The sequence below is a fragment of the Procambarus clarkii genome, chromosome 33, assembly GCF_040958095.1.
Source record: "Procambarus clarkii isolate CNS0578487 chromosome 33, FALCON_Pclarkii_2.0, whole genome shotgun sequence".
Classification (NCBI taxonomy): domain Eukaryota; kingdom Metazoa; phylum Arthropoda; class Malacostraca; order Decapoda; family Cambaridae; genus Procambarus; species Procambarus clarkii.
This window is the reverse complement of record NC_091182.1, coordinates 26662911-26685333: the sequence shown is the minus strand read 5'-3', so window position 1 is coordinate 26685333 and position 22423 is coordinate 26662911. Positions and strand designations below refer to the sequence as shown.

Here is a 22423-nt window from a genome sequence, read left to right as displayed (position 1 = left end):
AAGGAGAGCTGGGGAGTGCCAGGGGAGGGCTAGGGAGAGATGGGGAGGGCTAGAGAGAGTTGGTGAGTGCTGGGGAGGCCTGGGAAGTGCTAAGGGTGGCCTGGGGAGTGCCAAAGAGGGTTGGGGAGTGCGCTCCCCCTAGAACTCCCTAGCTCTCCCCAAGTAGTTCTTAGCACTTCCTAACCCACCCTAGCACTCTCCCAACCCTCATCAGACCTCCCCAACCCTTTCAAGCACTCCCGAACCCTCCCTAGCACTCTCCAACCCTCCCTAGCACTTCCCAACCCTTCCCTAGACCTCCCCTACCCTTCCCTAGACCTCCCCTACCCTCCCTAGCACTCCCCAACTCTTCCCTAGAACTCTCCAGCCCTCCCAAGAAATTCCCAACCCTCCCTTGCACTTCCCAGCCCTCCCAAACCCTTCCCTAGCACTCCCCAGCCCTCCCAAACCCTCCCCTAGCACTCCCCAGCTCTCCCAAACCCTCCCTAACACTCCCCAGCCCTCGCTAGCAATCCCCAACTCTCCCAAGCAATCCCCAGCCCACCCCTAGCACTCGTCAGCCCACCCCAAACCTCCCTAGCACTCCCGAACAATCCCTAGCACTCCCCAGCCGTTTCCTATCACTCCCCAGCCTTCTCCTAATACTCCCCAGCTCTCTCCTGGCACTCCCCAGCCCTCCCCAACCCAGCACCAGCCCTCCCCAACCCAGCCCCAGCCCTCCCCAACCCAGCCCCAGCCCTCCCCAACCCAGCACCAGCCCTCCCCAACCCAGCCCTCCCCAACCCAGCCCCAGCCCTCCCCAACCCAGCCCCAGCCCTCCCCAACCCAGCCCCAGCCCTCCCCAACCCAGCCCCAGCCCTCCCCAACCCAGCACCAGCCCTCCCCAACCCAGCCCTCCCCAACCCAGCCCCAGCCCTCCCCAACCCAGCCCCAGCCCTCCCCAACCCAGCCCCAGCCCTCCCCAACCCAGCCCCAGCCCTCCCCAACCCAGCCCCAGCCCTCCCCAACCCAGCCCCAGCCCTCCCCAACCCAGCCCCAGCCCTCCCCAACCCAGCCCCAGCCCTCCCCAACCCAGCCCCAGCCCTCCCCAACCCAGCCCCAGCCCTCTCCAACTCAGCCCCAGCCCTCCCCAACCCAGCCCCAGCCCTCCCCAACCCAGCCCCAGCCCTCCCCAACCCAGCCCCAGCCCTCCCCAACCCAGCCCCAGCCCTCCTCAACCCAGCACCAGCCCTCCCCAACCCAGCCCCAGCCCTCCCCAACCCAGCCCCAGCACTCCCCAATCCTAGCATAACCCTCCCTAGCACTTCCCAATCCTCCCTAGCCCTCCATTAGCACTCCCAACCCTCCCCTAACATTCCCCAGCCCTCCCCTAGAACTCCCAAACCCTCCCAAGCACTCCTCAACCCTCCCTAGCACTCCCTAACGCTCTCTAGCCCTCCCAACCCCCTCCCTAAAACTCCCCAACTCTGGCTAGCCATCCCCAACCCTCCCAAGCACTTTCCAACTCTCCCTGGCACTTCCCGGCCCTCCTCAACCCTCCCTAGCACTCTCCAACCCTTGGGAGGGTTGGGGATTGCTAGGGGAGTTCTAGGGAGGGTTGGGGGAGGACAGGGGACGGCTGGGAAGGGTTAGGGAGGGAGGGAGGGAGTGGTGTAGTGTGGGACGGGAGATAACATGCGAACTTCCGCTTTCAACATCTCGACGTTTGCCAAAAGTCTTAAGTCGTCTTCCATGCATTCTTCCCTTTCCCCTCTCTCCCTCCCTTTTCCTTATCTCCGTCCCTGATCCTCCCCTTGGCTTCCTCTCAAATTCTGTCTTGACTCTTGTGTATTACTGAGGACGGCCTGGAAGATCTTGGCGTCCTGTGGTTGTGGGAAGTGTTCCCTCAGACTTAGGGCCGCTGTGTCAGAGTGGCGACTTGCCAAGGTCTTGCACCCATTCTCTTTTCTCGATAAATGTCCACCCATCCAGGTGCCGGAGAGAGACGGTGATGCTTAACCTCACACATCGGCCCTTCATCATAATAGAGTACCGTGTAGAGAAGTGGAAAGAAAGAATCACATACAATCCTGTAGAAGCAAAAGGAGCAAATAGAAATAGTGAAATCAGTGAGAGAGAGGGGGAGAGAGAGAGGGGGGAAGAGAGAGAGAGGGGGGGAGAGAGAGAGAGAGAGAGAGAGAGAGAGAGAGAGAGAGAGAGAGAGAGAGAGAGAGAGAGAGAGAGAGAGAGAGAGAGAGAGAGAGAGAGAGAGAGAGAGAGAGAGAGGGAGAGAGAGAGAGAGAGAGGGGGAGAGAGAGAGAGGGGGAGGGAGAGGGAGGGGGGGTCCAAAACACATTTTCTTGTATGCCAAATCTAAAAATCTCTCCACTCCACACATTACTCGCCCAGTGTTCATGGGTAAGTTTACCGCCTGAGTTATCAGTATCCCTCGGAGTTTGCACCATCTGCGGAACTAGGTATGACCAAATGTAAACTGTCGGGGAAAACGATGCAAATGACAACTATAATTAGCTCACAACAAATGTAAATTAGTGAAAATCATTGAGGGGACGGAGCAGGTGAGCCCATCAGGAGACTGCCACCTTCCACAGAATAGATTGATTGATTGATGAAGATTAAGCCACCCAAAAGGTGGCACGGGCATGAATAGCCCGTAAGTGGTGGCCCTTTTGAGCCATTACCAGTATCAAAAGATGATACTGGAGATCTGTGGAGGCGCAACTGCACCCTGCGTGACGGGAGAGTTATTGTTGTTATAGATTCAGCTACTCGGAACAAGTTCCAAGTAGCACGGGCTATGGTGAGCCCGTAGTCAACTTACCCAGCACAGGAGCGGTGCTGTGTGTACCTAGAGAGGGGAGAGTGGACGGGAATGTCTCCCGGACCAATTGGTGTTCCACAGGATGGGTATGGGACCCATAATGAACCAAACTGAGGAGATGTGTGTGTATAATTAGTGGCCTGTATAATCAGGTATCCTTCACGCCCCCCTCCTGTCGTCCTCTCCCCGCCCACCAAAAGCTTCCCTGCCAAACTGCTGAATAACTCGCCTCATGACCTCGTTTATCTTCCCGCGCCCTCTATCTCGCCAGGTCATTTAGTTCATGAGGTCATTTACCTAGCTGGTTTCCTTAGGCCACCATGTCGTTTAAAGGCAACTGTTTAGGAAGCTAAGTCATTTAAGGTAACAGGTTAGCTTGTTTAAGGTATCAGTTTAGATCGTTTACGGTAACAGTTTAGGGAACCTGGCCGTTTGGTTGAGGCAACAATGGTTCTGGGCTCACCAGTTGGCTTAGCACTGCTGCCCAGGCTAGTTATCAGACCAGTACCCTGGTGACACGGTACCCTGGTGACACGGTACCCTGGTGACACAGTACCCTGGTGACACGGTACCCTGGTGACACGGTACCCTGGTGACACGGTACCCTGGTGACACGGTACCCTGGTGACACGGTACCCTGGTGACACAGTACACGACCGCAAATTATCCGCTTCCTCCACAAATTAGATTGGCTATCAATTTTGGGAAATCAATTCGCATCTGAATTGTATTTTTTGGGGTGCCGCCCCCCCCCTCCCCTCCTGGGGTGCCGCCCCCCCCCCCCTCCCCTCCTGGGGTGCCGCCCCCCCTCCCCTCCTGGGGTGCCGCCCCCCCCTCCCCTCCTGGGGTGCCGCCCCCCCTCCCCTCCTGGGGTGCCGCCCCCCCTCCCCTCCTGGGGTGCGACATCGACCCTGGTGACATTTTCCCTTACTCTCTCCTCGTACCTTTTTAGGTGTTTAGTTACTGTTTGTAACAGTAACTAATCAACAAACAGCTCCAAAGAATATCAGATCAACCAGGCTGTGATTCATACGTCAGGCTGCGAGCAGCCGCGTCCAACAGCCTGGTTGACCAGACGACCAACCACCGGGCCTCGGGGCTGTTGATCCCCGGAAGCTACACAAAGTAGGTTGTGTTTACATAGCCTGCTTAACCTGAGTCTGAACATAGGAGAAGTGCGAAGTATGTGGCTGAAATGGAGGGCCTACAGAGAACATGTACGGCACGCATAGACGCGATACAGCACTTAATTTAAATTATTGGGATCGTCTCAAAGCTCTCCAAATGTACTCACTAGGAGACGAGAGAGATACCAAATAATATACACGTGGGAAGTACTGGAGAGCCAGGTCCCAAATCTACACGGTAAAATAACGTACTGGAGTGAACGGTATGGAAAAAAATGCAGAATAGAACCAATGATGAGCAGGGGTGCCATAGGCACAATCAGAGAACACTGTATAAACATCAGAGGTCCGCGGTTGTTCAACATCCTCCCAGTGAGTATAAGAAATATTGCCGGAACAACCGTGGGCATCTTCAAGAGAAAACTAGATTGTTTTCTTCGAGTGCCGGACCAACTGGCTGTGGTGGGTATGGAGCGGCTGCGGGGCGCTCCAAGCAACAGCCTGATGGACCAAACTCTCACAAGTCAAGTAGAGTAGAGTAGGGTAGTAGAAGAACTCCCAGAACCCCATCAACCGGGCATGAAGCAGGGTGGACCTGCTATGGTGGAGGCCCGGCTACACCGTGAGCGACGCGTTGAGATTCCTATTTACGGGCGCCTTAGAATTATGTCCCGCACTAACGCAACACTTGAGGACCAGAGACAAGCAGAGGTGGGAGTGGGCGAGCTTGTGTTAATGAAGTGCGCTTCGTGTACTTCCACACATTCCTGATTTGGGTATTCTGGGAAAACATTCGCCTGTTCATGATCTCTGCTATACAAGATTCATAACAATACAGGAATATTAATTTTGAATTGGAAGTCGTTGCTGGAAGAGGGGGGCTGGAGTAAAGGTGGTGTATGGAGGACGTTGGTAGTGGGTGGGGATGAGGATGACTGAATGGAGGAATGCTGGAGGAAGGAGTGACAGTGGTAAAGTTGAGGGATGGTAGGTGGGGCCACCTGGAGACGGGGCACTAAACTAAACTTAAATGGAGACACTATTGACTGGATTCTTAGGGTTAAGAGAGAGGCGGTGGAAGAGCAGCAGTTGGCCGGGGAACTAATGGCTTGGGGCTGATGGGGCCCCAGCAACTCGGGGAGCCAAGGGGAATGATGGCAAGCAATAGTGAACCCAGGCAGTCCATGGGGTAGGAGGGAGGGAGGTACCAGGGCGGGCCGGATTAATGGAGCCATTCCCTCTATGTCCACTTCCCAGTCTGAGCAATCCTTGGTACCCAATATCCTTCCCCAGGGAAGGATATCCATCCTTTAGGGAGCACGAGGGGAGGGAACCAGCTTCAGGGAGGAAGGTTCACAGGGAGTATCTAATACACAAGGGAGAATTAAATTGCTGGGGGTTACATCAATGTGGCGTCACGACTCATCTTTCAGGGAGGGCCCTAAAGGACGACGCACGCACGCACGCGCTTGCACACACTCGGCCCCCCCTCCTCTTTCCTTCCCTCCTTCCTTCCCTCCCTCCCTCTCTTGTCTCTCCCTCTCTATCTGTGTGTGTCTCTCTCTCTCTCTCATGCTCACTGGCCCCCCTGAACAAAGGTAAAATAAAAATATGATTAACAAGTCCATAGAAATAAGAAAATAAGATACACGGACTAATAAGAGCCAAATGATTCGAACTTGACAGGACCTAGTAGGTAAAATAAGATAGAACCTAAAAAAGAAGAAAAAAAAGTAGTACGAGGACATGTTCAGCGCCGCAATAAACACCATGAAAGTGGAAAATCTAGTCAACTACTTTAAGCATGATATCCAAAACCCCTGAAAATATAACTGATATCAACGAGCGTGACAGATTTTGAAAGAGAAATTTACATCATGCCCATGCACTCAGCCCCGGATTCAGACTCTTGGAATTCAATATTTATATAGAAATGCAAAGTGCCAGTAGCACAGGCACTCAGTATAGTGTGGAGGAAGAGCTTGGACACGGAGGAGATATCATATGCGCTTACATATGATACATTAGCAGACATAGCCCCTCTATACAACAGAGGACATACAATTGCTTACATTAGCAGACATAGCCCCTCTATACAACAGAGGATGCAAAGCCTTGTCTAAAAATTATAGACCAGTTGCACTAACGTCCCATATAATAAAAGTATTTGAGAGAATGATCAGAAGTCATGTCACCAGTTTCATGGAGACCAATAACCTCCACAACCCTGGCCAACGTGGATTTAGAGCGGAAAGATCAAGTAACAGGTTGTCACTTGCCTGCCCGAAACGCTATGCGTGCTAATGGCTTGACAAGAATGTGAGAACTGTTGTATATATATAAATACAAAATGTATTATCAGTACCATATGTCTCTCAATGCGGGTTGTTGCAGATGAGCATTCTTTCTGATCTCTTACTGGCATGTTATACGTATATATGCATATATGAATAAATGTACAATTATATCCTGGCGGGGTGTGTTCAGTATAGCGATAGCAGCAGGAGAGGAAGGAGATTGGGTGAATGAGTTTAATTCCCTTCTTCCTCTAGCCTTGCAGGGGATTGCTCGAGTGGTGGTGATGCTCACCTAACACTGAGGGAATGAGGCCTGGCTATTTTTTTCCCCTCCGTTAGCCGTATTGCACCTAGTTATTTTCTAACTAGACCGATGTGGTGGTGCCGGTAAGTAAACAATTGCCAAGCTAAAAAACTGAGAAAATGTATTTCTTAGGTGGTTCGTCTGCAGTGTTAAGTCTAGGGGGCTAGCCTGCGGTGTACCCTCATGCCCATGATCAGAAATATGCCGATCCCATGGCTGTGTTTCCTAATATGTCCTCGGCCAATATTTGAGTGTGCATGTGCAGTATATAAAGGAAATGAAATGATCATGTCTAGTACACAGATTGAAGAACTGGGCAAGCATGACACAGGCTGAGCTATTGGGTATGAAACTCCAATTTCTGGGCGAGTCACGGTGGCTCCTCGAATCTCCTCCTTCCTTCCAGGTAGTTGAGTGGGTCCTATTTTTGTATCTGTTCCAGAGCTGAAGACACACTAGATTATAGAGAAATATGAGCATGTATACTCAGGTACTTATCATTAATGCAGTATAAAATGAGTAGGGTCCTGTGAGGAGGGAATAAATGTCTTGTATATAACAAAAACTTTTCAAAAACATGAAGACTGAGAATGAGATGAATGTTAAAGTTAGTTGGGGCATTAAAGTAACGTAATACACTAATATTGTAGAGTACTGATTATTTATTATGTTGCAGGTGTAGCAGATGGTGTTGGTGGGTGGCGGGCGTGGGGAATCGACCCTGGAGAGTTCTCTCATTCGTTGATGCGTGTGAGTGAACGAGTTGTACGAAGTGGACACTTCACCCCCTCAGAACCTGCTGCCATTATTGCAAGGGCCTACTATGAATTACTTGAGAATAAGACACACATCCTTGGTAAGTAGTACATGCTATGTGATGCTGCTGTTATTCTCTTAGAATTAAGCCAGTCCAAATATTGTACTGTAATTTGTGTCCATAGCATTGCAAATAAAGTATTTTATAACAGATAGCTTAAAAACAATTGTAATAAATATGAAGGTGTATTACAGGAAGCAGCACAGCATGTGTAGTGGTGTTGCAAGGCGATGCAGGGCAACTGTACTCGGCAAATATTGGGGATTCTGGTTTTGTAGTGGTGCGCAATGGATCAGTTGTGCACCGATCACAAGAGCAGCAGCATTACTTCAACACTCCCTTCCAGCTCTCCCTTCCTCCTCCTGGAACTAATGCACAGGTCCTCAGTGACAGGTGAGTCCAGTCTTCCCAGGCAAATCCAGGTAAAATAAATAACACTGTTGTACTGATGCCTTGCTTCCTCCTAGGAGCTCCACTTGAGGGAATGACCACCGTAGTTGTTTCTTTCTTTCACATAATGTTTCAATCTTCACTTCCAAGATACTACTTATGACTTATTTACTAATTCATAAGCAGCAGGAAAAGATACAGCAGCAAACTCTTTCCTTTCATAATTTATTCTTGTGTTAATATGTGAGTGAAGAGTACATTCACTTATGGTATGAATACAGTATTTTGTATGAATGTTCCATATTGTATGAGCTCATTCCTTCCACCCTTAACCCCCCTCCCCCTCTTTCCTCCCAACACACCTATATACAACACACTTGCATACATTACAAGGAAGCTAGAAAAAATCTCAACAGAGCTTTCATCTGGCAAAAACTTGATACATTATACTCTTCAGTTCCCCAGAAAAGGCTTTCAATAAGGATATAGACTGCATTTTCTTACATTGTTTCTTTCATATACAAATATAAAAATGTACAGTACTTTGCACTGTAACAAGTACAACTTGTAGAGTGAAAGTAGTGGAATAGTTAGTACTGTATTGCTTATGACAAATTCCACCCCCCCCCCCCTCCCCCAAGCCTCCGGTTCCATTCCCCCCATTTTTGTGACCCAATCTGAGGCAAAGCTTAATGGTCACAACATCAGACTATTGTTATTTGCAGCCTGGTGGATAAAACACCACCCACGACCTAAATTATCAGGCACACACTTCTTTTTACATTAGAACATTAACAAAGTAACATTTTATAACTTAAGGGGAGAGAGGAGATGCTCTTAAGTAAATAGTAATACACATTTTGTTTTCAGACCTGAGAGTGCTGACACTTTGGAGTTCCTAGTGAAAGAAGGAGACATGCTGATGGTGGCTACAGATGGTGTATTTGATAATCTCCCAGACTCTATGATTATCAAGGAGATGGTTAAAGTCCAGGGTTCTACCGATTTATTATTGCTGCAACAGGCAGCCAATTCTATTGCACAGCAAGCTCGAAAATTAGCATTTGATGAGGATTATATGTCGCCATTTGCTCGCAATGCACGAGAAAATGGTATCAATGCTATAGGTATGTACTGTACTAGTTATTGTTACATTTGTAAAACTACTCTATAATAAATAAGTAAATTTTGCACCTAAGACTACATAACTGTTAGTTGATTGCTTTTTAAAATATGGTACACAGTACTGTGAAAGAAAAGACTACTATTTTCTTTTTCTTAATATTTTCAAAAAACTTTTTTTTTTCATCAAAAACATTATTTCTTGGAAAATACTGTTCTGTCCACCACCACTGTGTGGTGCAAATGATTATTTTGATGAAAGGGAGCAGAAGAACAACAGAAGTATACTTACATCGCATCAGGCTTGGATACCCATGTGCATGGGAAATAGGCTTACAGGTTCCGGAAGATGAGAGGAAATGTGAGCACTGTGGAGAAATGCCTGACAGATCACTGGAACATTATCTAGCACAGTGCACAGTTACAAACCCATTAAGATTTCAACTTGGGTTCAACAGAGCAGAAGTTGTTAAACACATGGGGGCAAAATCTTACTGAAGTGACCATATAAATACTGTACTCATACTCTGCCTAAGTAAAACAGAAACAAGCAACACTTAGTGGGCCAGCCAGAGGCTTAGGGCCCACGCAGAAATATCCCTGGGGGAAAAAAAAACAGAAGGCAATATACCTCAAATATTTCAAGCAATAAGCAAACTGCCAGAGGAGTGTAGTTCCCATTATACAGAATGCCAACTCTGTTCTTCACCCCCACACAGTAAGTGTGCCAATAACATTATTCAAGTAAAATGTAGTGGGAAAACATTTGGTACTGGTTTTCAGTGTTTTCAACTGGCTTTCAAACAAAGTAAAATACCCAGCACTTCCACAAATGTGATAATGTTATCATCAGTACAGTATATTGATGGGTATTCATGGGTCAATATTCACTGTATTAAAAAATGCAAAACAAACTTCATTTTCTAACTGGTCTCCTAAATGAGGCATATGCACTCTTTGCAGCCCTAACAAACTCACAAAGCACTAAAATGATAATGAAATATGGAGTGCAATGTTTTCAGATGCAACGAGAAACCGGTTACAGAGTGTGGTTGGCTTGTACATCATAAACACACTCGTCTGCAATGAGTTTTCAACACCACAAATGATTTGGTGGAAGTGCTGATAATCAAAATAGAAATTGTAAATTGGGCTATTGTCCTTGTATGCAAATCACTAAAGGCAAATTAGCAGCAATCTAAAGACCAACTAATGAAAATAGAATACTACTTGCAAAATCTCAAACCCTGGCCCGATCATCATGATAAGCAACTTCATCTTTTGGCATCTTAAATGGAAGAATATGAGAAAATCAGTAGAAGCCATGAGAATAATTTGAACCTGTGCTCTGGGCACTCTCAAGCAAACACTAGAGCGCAGGCAAGAGATATATAATAATCTACGAGTGGAAAATATTAGACGGACTGGTTCTAAATCTGAACGCAGAAGTAACATCATACAAGACCAGTAGGCATGGCAGGATGTGCAAAATACCCCTGTTGAAAAGCAGAGGTGCATTAGGTATGCTGATGGAGAGCTGTCAACATCAAGGGCCCAATTCATTTCAACAGTCTCCTACACACAAGGAGCATAACTGGCCGACCTCTCAGTGTTCAAGAGAGAACCCGGCAAATACCTCCAAAGAATACCTGATCAACCAGGCTGTGGTTCATACATCAGGCTGCGAACTGCCACATCCAACAGTCTGGTTGACCAGATGATCAACCTGAAGGTCTGGTTGAAGTCCGGGCCGAGTGGCTGTTAATCCCCGGAAGCTACACAAGGCAGGTAACTAAAGAGCGCCTCCAAAGCTTCTACAATAGAAAATCGAAAGGTCAGAAACCTCTGGAAGGACGAATCCAAGCAACCCAAGGGCACCCCTGAAACAAACCCTGGGGTAGTGTTGAACCCATACAGGAAAGGGGAATATGAAAACCCCCTTACCTTGCAACATAAGATCTTCCATAGAACCCAGGTCAGATTCCCTCCATCCCCAAGCTCTGGGAACTCGAGCAGATGGTCTCAGGGCAGAGCCATCATCCACACTCACTGCCTGGGAAAGAGAAGCAGAGTCCAAGAGAAAGGCTGCGAAGGAAGGTGCCAGCTGAAAAGAAGACCAGGAAGTCCCAGCAGGATCAACAGGCTCAACTACTTCTGCACCAGAGTCAGAAGGGGAGGACCCCAGAGCCGACCAAAGCCAAATCCTGAGTCAAACCTAGCCCCAACTCTGAAACCCTCAGATGTTTCTGGGCCAGAAGCAAGAGGGAAAGATCAGGAGGAGGGCACACAAAGCTCGAAGGGGATGGAAAAGGGGCTGCTGACGAAACCACGGATGAACCCCGAGCCCCTAGTTCTATTCTAAAATGTAGAATAGAACCAGTGAAGAGCAGAGGTGCCATAGGCACAATCAGAGAACACTGTATAAACATCAGAGGTCCGCGGTTGTTCAGCGTCCTCCCAGCAAGCATAAGAAATATTGCCGGAACAACCGTGGACATTTTCAAGAGAAAACTAGATTTATTCCTCCAAGGAGTGCCGGACCAACCGGGCTGTGGTGGGTATGTGGGCCTGCGGGCCGCTCCAAGCAACAGCCTGGTGGACCAAACTCTCACAAGTCAAGCCTGGCCTCGGGCCGGGCTTGGGGAGTAGAACAACTCCCAGAACCCCATCAACCAGGTATCAACCAGGTAACCCTGAACACCAAGCGGGGCAGCTCTGAGTATATCCTATCGAGTATACAACCCAGACCATTATAAAACAAAAAATTGTAAAGGCAAAGCAGTTGCCGCCTGATAACCTTGCACATCATCGCAAGGGTGTGTAAGATGAGTAACATGAGGAGAACAAGTCCCAAACGTCTCGGGGTCAAAGGTGTCACTGAACCAGCAGGCAACATGGCAGAAAGAATGAGCATTTGTCACGCAATTGAAAGAAAAAGCAGTATAAAAGATTTTGAAGTAATCATGTTGGAAGATCTTACTTTGGAATACAGAAAAGTAAATGTTACAACTGTAAGAGAAATTACAGGTTGGTTCACAAGAATTTTTCGAGCAAGAGATGCCAGTGATGATACTTTTAAGGCAATAGTACTCTCTAGGGTTGAATATTGTTGCACAATAACAGCCCCATTCAAAACTGGAGAAATTGGTGACCAAGAGAACACGCAAAGACCTTTTACTTCCCAAACCCACACTGTAAAACATCTAAATTACTGGACTGCTGAAAATGTTTAAATCTTTATTCTCTAGAGCACAAGCAAGAGATGCATAATAATTTACACTTGGAAAATAATAGAGGGACTCATTCTGACTGGTTCTAATTCTGCACATGGAAATTAACTCCAAATGAGACTAAGAGGCATGGCACGAAGTGTAAAATAGTCCCATTGAAAAGCAGAGGTGCAATTGGCACAATGATAGACGATCAGCATCAAAGACCCAAGACTTTTTCAACACTCACTAAACATAAGGGAGTTTATACAAACTATCTATTTATCTAAACTATCCAACCTCTCAAGTGCTCAAAAGAGAACTTTATAAACACCTCCAAAAGATACCTGATTAACCGAACTGTGATTCATGTGTCAGGCTGCGAGCAGCTTTGTGTAACAGCCAAGTTGACCAGACCACCAACCAGGCCTGGTCAGAGAACGGCCATAGGGACATTGATCCTCGGAACCAACACAAGGTATTCAAGTGCTCACAAGCATTAACTTTTTCTAGACCTTGGCTTTTGATAGTCATTTTTTAAGGTTAAAGGACAATTGGGCATTTTCTGCCACTATCTTCTTACATTGCACTCATATGAGACAATTGCTCAGTTAACTCCCCTTTTATACATTGATGGTTGTGCTGTTGTACAAGAATTTAAACAATTATATAAAATTATCATACAAAATATGATTATTTTGGGTGCAGGTGATTTTTGACATGCAAGCGGTCTTCATGTTTTTTTTCTCTCTCTCTTTTTAGGTGGGAAACCTGATGACATAACAGTAGTTTTGGCAACCATAACGGTGTAAACTCAGCGGGGCCCCGGGAACCCAAAAGTAACAATTAGTGCAACATCCAGAGGCAAGTGTATGACTCCACCAACTTTGCCAGTGCTAGCATTATGATATGCTTGGATTGTACAAGTTTGTATGTTTGGAAGGAAAAGGTACAGTATGTTTTTTTTTTTTTTTTTACCCAGAAACGGGAAATGGTTATATTTCAAGTTCTGTAAACTTGTGAACAGTGGTTGTAAAATATGGTTTTAGGTACAATGCCACTTAATAAAATGCAACCCCTGAAAAACACTTAGAAGGTACTTGTTGCATTTTGATATACAGTATATATTTTGTTGTTGTCGATGTCTAGGTTTCAGTACTCACGAAAAATGGTTGTTATCAAGCATCTGAAAGATGATAAATTGTCATGCTACATAAATATGAATACAATATTAAAGGTTGATTAAGACTTATAAATGTCACCAAGTATACTTGGAACATTACGGGCTCACCATAGCCTGTGCTACATGGAAATTTTGTTCCGAGTAGCTGAATCTAAAACAACAACTTAAAACAGGTATCTACTGTAGGTGATATACTGTAAAATTTATATTAAGACTACAACAAGAATTTGAACCAAACTGATTTATATAAATAAAACTCAAATTTATGTTGTGGTCTTAGTTTTGTAACCAAAAGACAGTTAAGGTACTAATGCTATGTTCAACTAATTGTCAGCCTTTCTGCTCAACAGAATGGTGTCACTTAGCCTGTAACAATTCTTCCTAATATATGAACTTTAAATTTTTTTATCTACAATTGACAAAACTGGAAATTGAATAATTTTAAGCCAGAAAACACTGCACAATGAGCATATGTATTTTGAGTGTAATGGTTGAACTTTTCTACCGAGTGTTACCTTTATTATTTTGGATAATAACTACCCACACATTCCATACCCTTGTTTCATACATACGTAGTTCATCTACTTCGTTTTAACAGTATTACTCTAGGGTATGGAATAGTATTTAAACTGCAAAGTCAATAACCACTGGAAAGTACTATATACAATTCAGTAATTAGTTCAAAGTAGCACATTTAATAAAATGTTATATACTGCATGTTCTATAACTTGGTTTTCATTAGTTCCAGTCCTAGAATTTATGGCAAAAGACATTTTAAGTAGTTTGAGTTATTGATAATTTCCTGGTTATGTAACCTTTTAAACTGTGATACAAATATAGTTTGGACAAACTTTATTAACAGGCTCTGCATAACATTGTGTGTACTTATGTGGTGATGTATTTTGAACATTATTGCATGCCCTACGAGTTGCAGCACATTACAAATAAATTTTGAATAGAAATGCTTATTTTTTTTAGCTTGTAAAAAGGACAAAACTTCCAGAAACCATATATGGGAATGGTAAACACTCAAGTCAGCTGTTGCTTTTCTAAGATCCTTATTCACTAATATTTTAGCATTGTAATTTTTTTAGAATTTAAATTAAAAACTAGTTCAAGTTTAAAGTCTAGTCACATCTTTGTGAATTTGCATTTTCCTATTTAGGCCTATGTTGGGGCAATATTTGTCAATAGGTTGTTTAAACAAAATCTATCTCTCACCCTTTTTCACTATACAATCTTATCAAGATTATAGTTATTCAAAATTTCATGGTTATGTATATATTATCTTTAACTGAAATTTGATAGATATTTATTTGAAGACAATTTACAATAGATTTCTGGGGCCCCAACACTTGTGTTAGTTGTGAGGAATTGGCTCACCAAGGAACGTAGTATTTGTAGGCTTAATAGTGTTGTATATATTGTTATGGCAGGTGGACAAGTCTATTTCAACCTAACCGATTCTCAAGCATGTCAGTTATATTTAAAATGTTAGCAAAGATTTGGGTTTCTGAAAATAACTGTTGAGATTGCTATTGTCTTTTGTAATTTATAATAAATTGTCATGGAATTTTGTACAGGTACTGTATTTAAGTTTATTCACTTTGATAATTTTTGTGGAATCTCTGTTTCTAATGATCTGTAGTTTATTTCTGAAATTAATTAAGGTAGAACAAAGGTGTATTACTCATCATCTGATATTGCTCATTTGGCACCAAGAGATGTACATTTAATATATAATACACTTGCCATTTTGCTGATGAATTTGCCTGTGTATAAATGCAGTCTCAACTGAAATGTTCTTAATTTTAGTGGGCATATTTCAAATTACAGGTCACCAAAGTGTTTTTGACAATTCAAAAGTGATCAATTATTAAAGGTAAACAAAGTAACATCTTCAGATTAAACTTGATTCCAAGACAATCTTAGTAAACATTAGTAACAGGTGGCAACAAGTAAATATTTGTTATGCTTTCAAAGTTGTGAAAACATTGTATACAGTATGAAAATTTAATGTGTAAATAGGTTATGAAAAAGTTGTTAAAATATTAATAACTGTACTGAAATGCTGGATTTAAAAAAATGACCAAGCACTATACATATAAAGGATGAAGAGAGTTGGCACATTATAACCAGTGAACTGTTTTGCAAAGCTTACCTGGAAAAGTGTGGAGTAATTGATGGTGATGTTGCTTAAGACAATGCAATATTATTATGTATCATATTTGTATTATATTAATACATGGTAAATAAAATGTTTTTTTTTTTAAGATCCTACTCTTCAAACAGGTGTAATTTCAGCAGTTTTGAAATACAGTATAAACATCAGAAAGTGTTGAGTATAGTATCCACTCAATTTAACAGCCTCTTTTATACCGATCTGCCGGTAATAACGACCGGTTTGGGAGATCGGTATCTGGACCCTCATATACCAGTCTGGCGGTCGATATTACCGAAGGTCGGTATCGAGTTTGTTTTGGCATCGGCGGCCCCTCATGTGGCAACAGGCCACCGACCTCCAAGGCCTTGAGGGAGGGATGGGAGGCAGTGATTGATGGAGGGAGTTGGTCAGGAAGGGAGGGAGGGAGTTGGTCAGGAAGGGAGGGAGGGAGTTGGTCAGGAAGGGAGGGAGGGAGTTGGTCAGGAAGGGAGGGAGGGAGTTGGTCAGGAAGGGAGGGAGGGAGTTGGTCAGGAAGGGAGGGAGGGAGTTGGTCAGGAAGGGAGGGAGGGAGTTGGTCAGGAAGGGAGGGAGGGAGTTGGTCAGGAAGGGAGGGAGGGAGTTGGTCAGGAAGGGAGGGAGGGAGTTGGTCAGGAAGGGAGGGAGGGAGTTGGTCAGGAAGGGAGGGAGGGAGTTGGTCAGGAAGGGAGGGAGGGAGTTGGTCAGGAAGGGAGGGAGGGAGTTGGTCACGGAAGGAGGAAAAACGGGTCCATAGAATTACCCAAATCGGCCCAAAACTACACAAATCGTCCTAGCATTACGTAAGTAATGAAGAAACATGGTATATTTACTTACTATAATGTTGGTGCTACACGTAGAACATGATCAACCCTATTTTTACTCTGAAATAATCTAATTTCATAATGAAATGAGACGTAAATATGTGAGAGGTGACGCCATAGGAAGTCGACGGTCCAAGCGACAATTTTGTGGAGCGACTTATCCAAGATATATGGTCGCCTGGAGAGTGTTTGCTGCCATAACAGCCTCCTGTACACAGTGATCCAGTCGTCGTATTTCATGGCTCAAATTGTCGCAAATTTAATTGGTAATATTAACAAGTAGAATGTGTATTTATAATAATATTTTTCATAAACAGCCACAAAATATTTAATATTTATTAAAAAAAAGTGTCTGGAAGTTAAATCAATTCCACATGACAATAAATTTGTTATATAGATACTAGCGTTATTCGTTGGTATGCGTTCACTATTTAAACTACTCCAGTCCTTTTCATTCATAGAACACCGAACCCTACACGCTCTCTGATATATTGCTTAATTAACAAATATTCACAAATAAAGATTATATTTGTATATGTTATCAGAAAGGCAGATATAAAATAGTTTTTGTGAATCCATCACAGAGATTATACCTTATTAGAGAGGAAAAATATTCATACTTTAAACAAGGCTTCATGGCCGACGCTCTCCTTACCGATATGGGAACTATGACCTTCCGAAGATCAATGTTAATTTAATCTAGATATTGTAATAAACGAAGTTTTCTATGTCATCATAAAGACATAAGTATAAGCTGCATGTTAATACTTTGGCATAAATATAACTGAAGTGAAAGTGAAGATATATGCCTTTTTATAGTTGATGGCTCGCTCAGGGAGTGTGAAGGCCTCCACACAAGCCAATCAATTTTATAATTACTTTGCATATACAGTATGCAAAGTAAAGCCATACGTCTTTATGTCAGAATAAAGACATGTAGACGATAATGTAACTACATTTCAAGGAAAACATATCTTAATATAATTCTTAAATGAATGCAAAGTTATGGTTAAATAAATAGCCAATACCACACAATCGCCGGTGTCCGGACACATGAATAGTCGCATTAGGTGAAAGGAAATGTACCCAACCATTTCCATTTACCCAACCAGTTTGTGCACCCTATACTCATCCTCTGTGCGGTAATTTATTGTGCACCCCATACTCATCTTGTTACCAGTAGTTTGTGCAACCCATACTCATCCTGTGACCCGTAATTTATTGTGCATCCCATACTCATCCTGTTACCGGTAGTGTGTGCAGCCCATACCCATCCTGTGACCTGTAATTTATTGTGCAACCCATACTTATCCTGTGACCTGTAGTTTATTGTGCAGCTAATACTCATCCTGTGAGTCATAGGACATTGCGCAACCCTTTCTCATCGTGTGAATCTTTGTTTACTTTGCTCTCCATATTCATCCTCTGCGCGATAGTTTCTTGTGCAACCCATACCCATGATGTGAGTGGTAGCTTATTGTGTACCCTATACTCACAGGATGAGTATAGGGTACACAATTCTTGTTTGGATTCTTGTAATGTTATTTGTCTATTTGTACTCACAGCATTTGTGCGCCCCTTGAGGGATTTGAATTAGAGGGGGGGGGGTTGAAATAGCCTAAGCTACTCTATCCCTTTGAGATGTATTTATTGCTTATCTCAATAAACATACTTGAACTTGAACTTGGGTACACAATGAGTTCATTTGTACTCCATACTCATCATCAAGAAGTGTATTTTACCAGCATTGTAATATAAATTAAGAATAAAAGCTTAACTGGATTACGGACCCATAATCAAAATAAGAGCCATCACTAATTATCATGACAAATTGTCTAGGCTACACTTCCGCCTTCGACAAGCTGCCGCCGGAGGTGGGTATAGTTTATTGTACACCCCAGCACCCCCAGTCCTGGAAGGGCGGGCATTGGGATGTGGACATGTGTACTGTCTCAGACCCTGTTGGAATATAACCAGTCTGTCAATCGGGTCAACCCAAGTGTTGCGTTTCCATGCGTTTCCAAAAGGGTCGCCCATGTTGGAATCGGTGAACGCCCTAGTAATATTGTTGAAAACATCTTAATAACTTATTAAACCAAAGGTCTTTTTATGTCAGAAGAACGGCAGAAACTAGATCTATATATGAAAACTCTTTCAGGACAAAATTTAAAGTAAAACTAGATTATGTAAAACTAGATTAAAGTAAATTTATGTTTCTATCTTTCTTGAGACTTATAAAAATCTTACGTTTATTAACGATTCTGCGTGAAATAAGCATTGTTCTGAGATGAATATTGCGGATTTCCGGCTCTACGACCGATGAAAAATGCAACTTTTATACAACTACAAATATCTTTAGTTTTACTTTAAATTTTGTCCTGAAAGAGTTTTCATATATAGATCTAGTTTCTGCCGTTCTTCTGACATAAAAAGACCTTTGGTTTAATAAGTTATTAAGATGTTTTCAACAATATTACTAGGGCGTTCACCGATTCCAACATGGGCGACCCTTTTGGAAACGCATGGAAACGCAACACTTGGGTTGACCCGATTGACAGACTGGTTATATTCCAACAGGGTCTGAGACATTTGCACTGGCGGGCGGCGTTCTTGCCAACTATATGGCTGTTAAGTTGAAAATTGTAACTGTTAAGAGCATTCTATTGTGGTTTTAATATTGAACAATTATACATATACGAAACAGACAAATCTGGTGTCCGAAATAGTAAAAATATTAGTGTGCGATGTGATCAATGTAAGGGGGATATTGGGTGTGCCTCGTATCCCCTACAACAACAAGAAGTTCGAGAGCGATGAGGCCGCCACCTACTAGCTTCAGGATGTCGTCGAATCTAAATCAACAATATACTACCGCCACTACTTTCTCGAAAACGTAAGTACCTGCCGCTTTACTTCTCTCACCCTGCCTAGCCTGGCCTGGCCTGACCTGGCCTAGCCAGACCTGACCAGACCTGGCCTGGCCTAGCCTTACCTAGCCTAGTCTGACCTGACCTGGCCTAGCCTTACCCAACACTAATCACCACACGTGACAGCCCAAACGAATCGCAAATAAGTACACGTAACAAGTCATATGCCCGGACACTCTTTCACCTTGGGGACTGAGTAGTAACTATTGTATAGAAGAGCCGGCTCCCTGAGAGTGGTAAGAGGGCGTGATAAGAGGCTAACGTGTGGTCTTGAAGGAAGTCGATAAAGCAGACAATTTTCAAAAGGAAGGGCACCATAACGAGCAGACAGGAATGGACAGACAGTCGGTTATCCCATAATGTGCAATACGCCCCGCACAGAATGGGTGGAGTGGGGGGGGGTTGTAGCAGGGCACAGTATGGTGATGGTGCTGGTGAAGTACACACCCACTGAATTCCTGCCACCAATAATTGTTTTCATAACCATTAGAACAATGGCATCCCTCCAGCCACCATCCTTCCACTGACCCCCTCCTCTGGTCCTCCACCTCAGACAATAACCCCCCACACCCCCTCTCCCTTCCAGACATCAGCATGTCAAAATCAGTACCATAATGTGTTTAAACTATTTAAACTAAGTCATTGTGTATCTCAAGGTATCTTAATTCATTTGAAAGTGTACATGTGCATTCGTTCATATACTCGCCTAATTGTGCTTGCTGGGGTTGAGCTCTGGCTCTTTAGTTCCACCTCTCAACCGTCAATCAACAGGTGTACAGGTTTCTGAGCCTATTGGGCTCTATCATATCTACACTTGAACCTGTGTATGGAGTCAGCCTCCACCACATCACTTACTAATGCATTCCATTAGATATAATCATATATGATTACACATAATCATAATCATTCCATACACATAATCATATGTGTGTACGTCAACGTATACATACAAGCGTATATATACCTCATGGCTTATTTCAATTTCAATGTCAATTCAAGTCTCCAAACTTGATGCATTAATTGTGATTTTCTACCATCCTGCATTAATTGTAAGTGATTTCTATCATCCTTAATTGCGCGCAACTCTCTAAGACACAATTGTAACATGACCGTGTCCGAAGCTAGACAGAGAATAACACAACATTATTAGTGATGGTAACATAATCCATTTCATGTGAATTCCATCTTCGTTGACCTCCGAAACTTGAGGAATGGTCCAGAAAATAGCTACTAAAGTTTAAGTCAAGTGTGAAGATACTTTAGTTGATACTTAGATACTTCCAATAAGTGTAAACATAAGTGCTGACGATGCTACCTTCATCTATTCAGACCCCAACCCAAACGCACTATATAATAATGAAAATAACAGATTTAAAAAGTCCACTCATGGATGTAAACTAACAAACTCACATTAAACATAAAAAAGACCGACTACTATTTTTGTTCGGAAGTAAATCCTAAAACCAAATTCAACTTCAGATACACAATGTTAACATTAGCAATAATGATTATGGAAAGTTCCTTGACCTATACATAGACAAGAGACTGAACTTCAGCATCCACATACAACACATATGTGGGTGTTATATGTGGGTGGTGAGAGAGAGTGAGAGAGTATTCACCTAGTTGTGCAGGCGCGGGTTGAACTCTGCTCATTCGGCCCGCCTCTTAACTGTCAATCAATTATTACTAACTACTTACTAATTTTTTTCTCTCGCACACACACACACACACACACACACGGGCGATATACTAAAGAAATTGTTCATGACTTTTGTTAGGCCAAAGCTAGAATATGCAGCTGTTGTGTGGTGCCCATATCTTAAGAAGCACATCAACAAACTGGAAAAGGTGCAAAGACATGCTACTAAGTGGCTCCCAGAACTGAAGGGCAAGAGCTACGAGGAGAGGTTAGAAGCATTAAATATGCCAAAACTAGAAGACAGAAGAAAAAGAGGTGATATGATCACTACGTACAAAATAGTAACAGGAATTGATACAATCGACAGGGAAGACTTCCTGAGACCTGGAACTTCAAGAACAAGAGGTCATAGATTTAAACTAGCTAAACACAGATGCCGAAGAAATATAAGAAAATTCACCTTCGCAAATAGAGTGGTAGACGGTTGGAACAAGTTAAGTGAGAAGGTGGTGGAGGCCAAGACCGTCAGTAGTTTCAAAGCGTTATATGACAAAGAGTGCTGGGAAGACGGGACACCACGAGCGTAGCTCTCATCCTGTAACTACACTTAGGTAATTACACACGCACACGCACACGCACACGCACACGCACACGCACACACACACACACACACACACACACACACACACACACACACACACACACACACACACACACACACACACCCCAGGAAGACATTTACAGAGAGTAGGGAATTAATTAGGTATCTGGGAGCTAGTTAAATGGTGTGGGATTTATATCTTGAGGTACTGTATACAATGTTCACAACAGAGCAATGTATAATCATTTCATTGTATACAACACATTTTGGTGAAATCCCACGGTATTCCTAGACCAGAATCATAAACATCTCTGACTTCCCACAGCAAGGCGCCGGGCACCGCGGGCTCCTGGCATGTGGATTTATGTTTATTTCTCAGAGCAGTAAACAGCCTGCGGCAAAGCTACCCATATGTGTAAAGCTCAGTACTACAGATGAAGAACAACAACGTAAACATTTTTGACGTTGATTAGCTTGCTCAAACACCACTAATTTCCATTAAATAAATATAGACAAAACATTTCTGCTACAAAAATAAATGAGAGTAAGAATGCTTGTGGTCTCTTGAAGTGCTGGATAATTAAAATAAGTTTTATATTTTATAGATATAGTACTTGTTTACAGACTATATAAATCACCACGTTAATTTCAGTACAACCTAATTGTTCTTTCGGTTATTGAGATTCTGCATTTCTTGGTCCCGCTTCTCAACTCTCCAATAATTGGTATATTACATTGGTTGTACAAACACCGAGAGGATTTGTATCCAAAAGAAAATTTTTGGTACAAATGGGTTAGTTAGAAGTGTTTGTGAGGATCAGTTTGAAAGGGGAATCAACAATCTCATATTTTACTTTTACAAATACCCAAAGTTCAAAGATTATTTTGATAGCCGTTTGAAATCTTCTCTATGGAATTATGTGTGTGTACCTCACGCAAAAGCCAAAATGGACACGTTATGGGCTAATAACAATTGTGAG

At 43.5% G+C, this 22423-nt stretch overlaps 2 protein-coding genes across 2 annotated transcripts in view; both read left to right on the top strand.

The window, feature by feature from the left end:
• The window catches only part of LOC123765264 (protein phosphatase PTC7 homolog), a 98127-nt gene extending 82599 nt beyond the window's left edge, over positions 1-15528 (top strand). The window contains exons 2-5 of the mRNA XM_045753781.2: positions 7226-7405; positions 7561-7759; positions 8627-8883; positions 12850-15528. Of these exons, the coding sequence (XP_045609737.1) occupies positions 7226-7405; positions 7561-7759; positions 8627-8883; positions 12850-12899 (686 nt within the window). The 3' untranslated portion in view covers positions 12900-15528. The remainder of the gene's footprint in view (positions 1-7225; positions 7406-7560; positions 7760-8626; positions 8884-12849) is intronic.
• A 2993-nt stretch (positions 15529-18521) lies between these two features.
• Mcm5 (Minichromosome maintenance 5) overlaps positions 18522-22423 on the top strand; it is a 63886-nt gene continuing 59984 nt past the window's right edge. Inside the window, exon 1 of the mRNA XM_069335488.1 lies at positions 18522-19166. Coding sequence (XP_069191589.1) covers positions 19087-19166 — 80 coding nt within the window. The 5' untranslated portion in view covers positions 18522-19086. The remainder of the gene's footprint in view (positions 19167-22423) is intronic.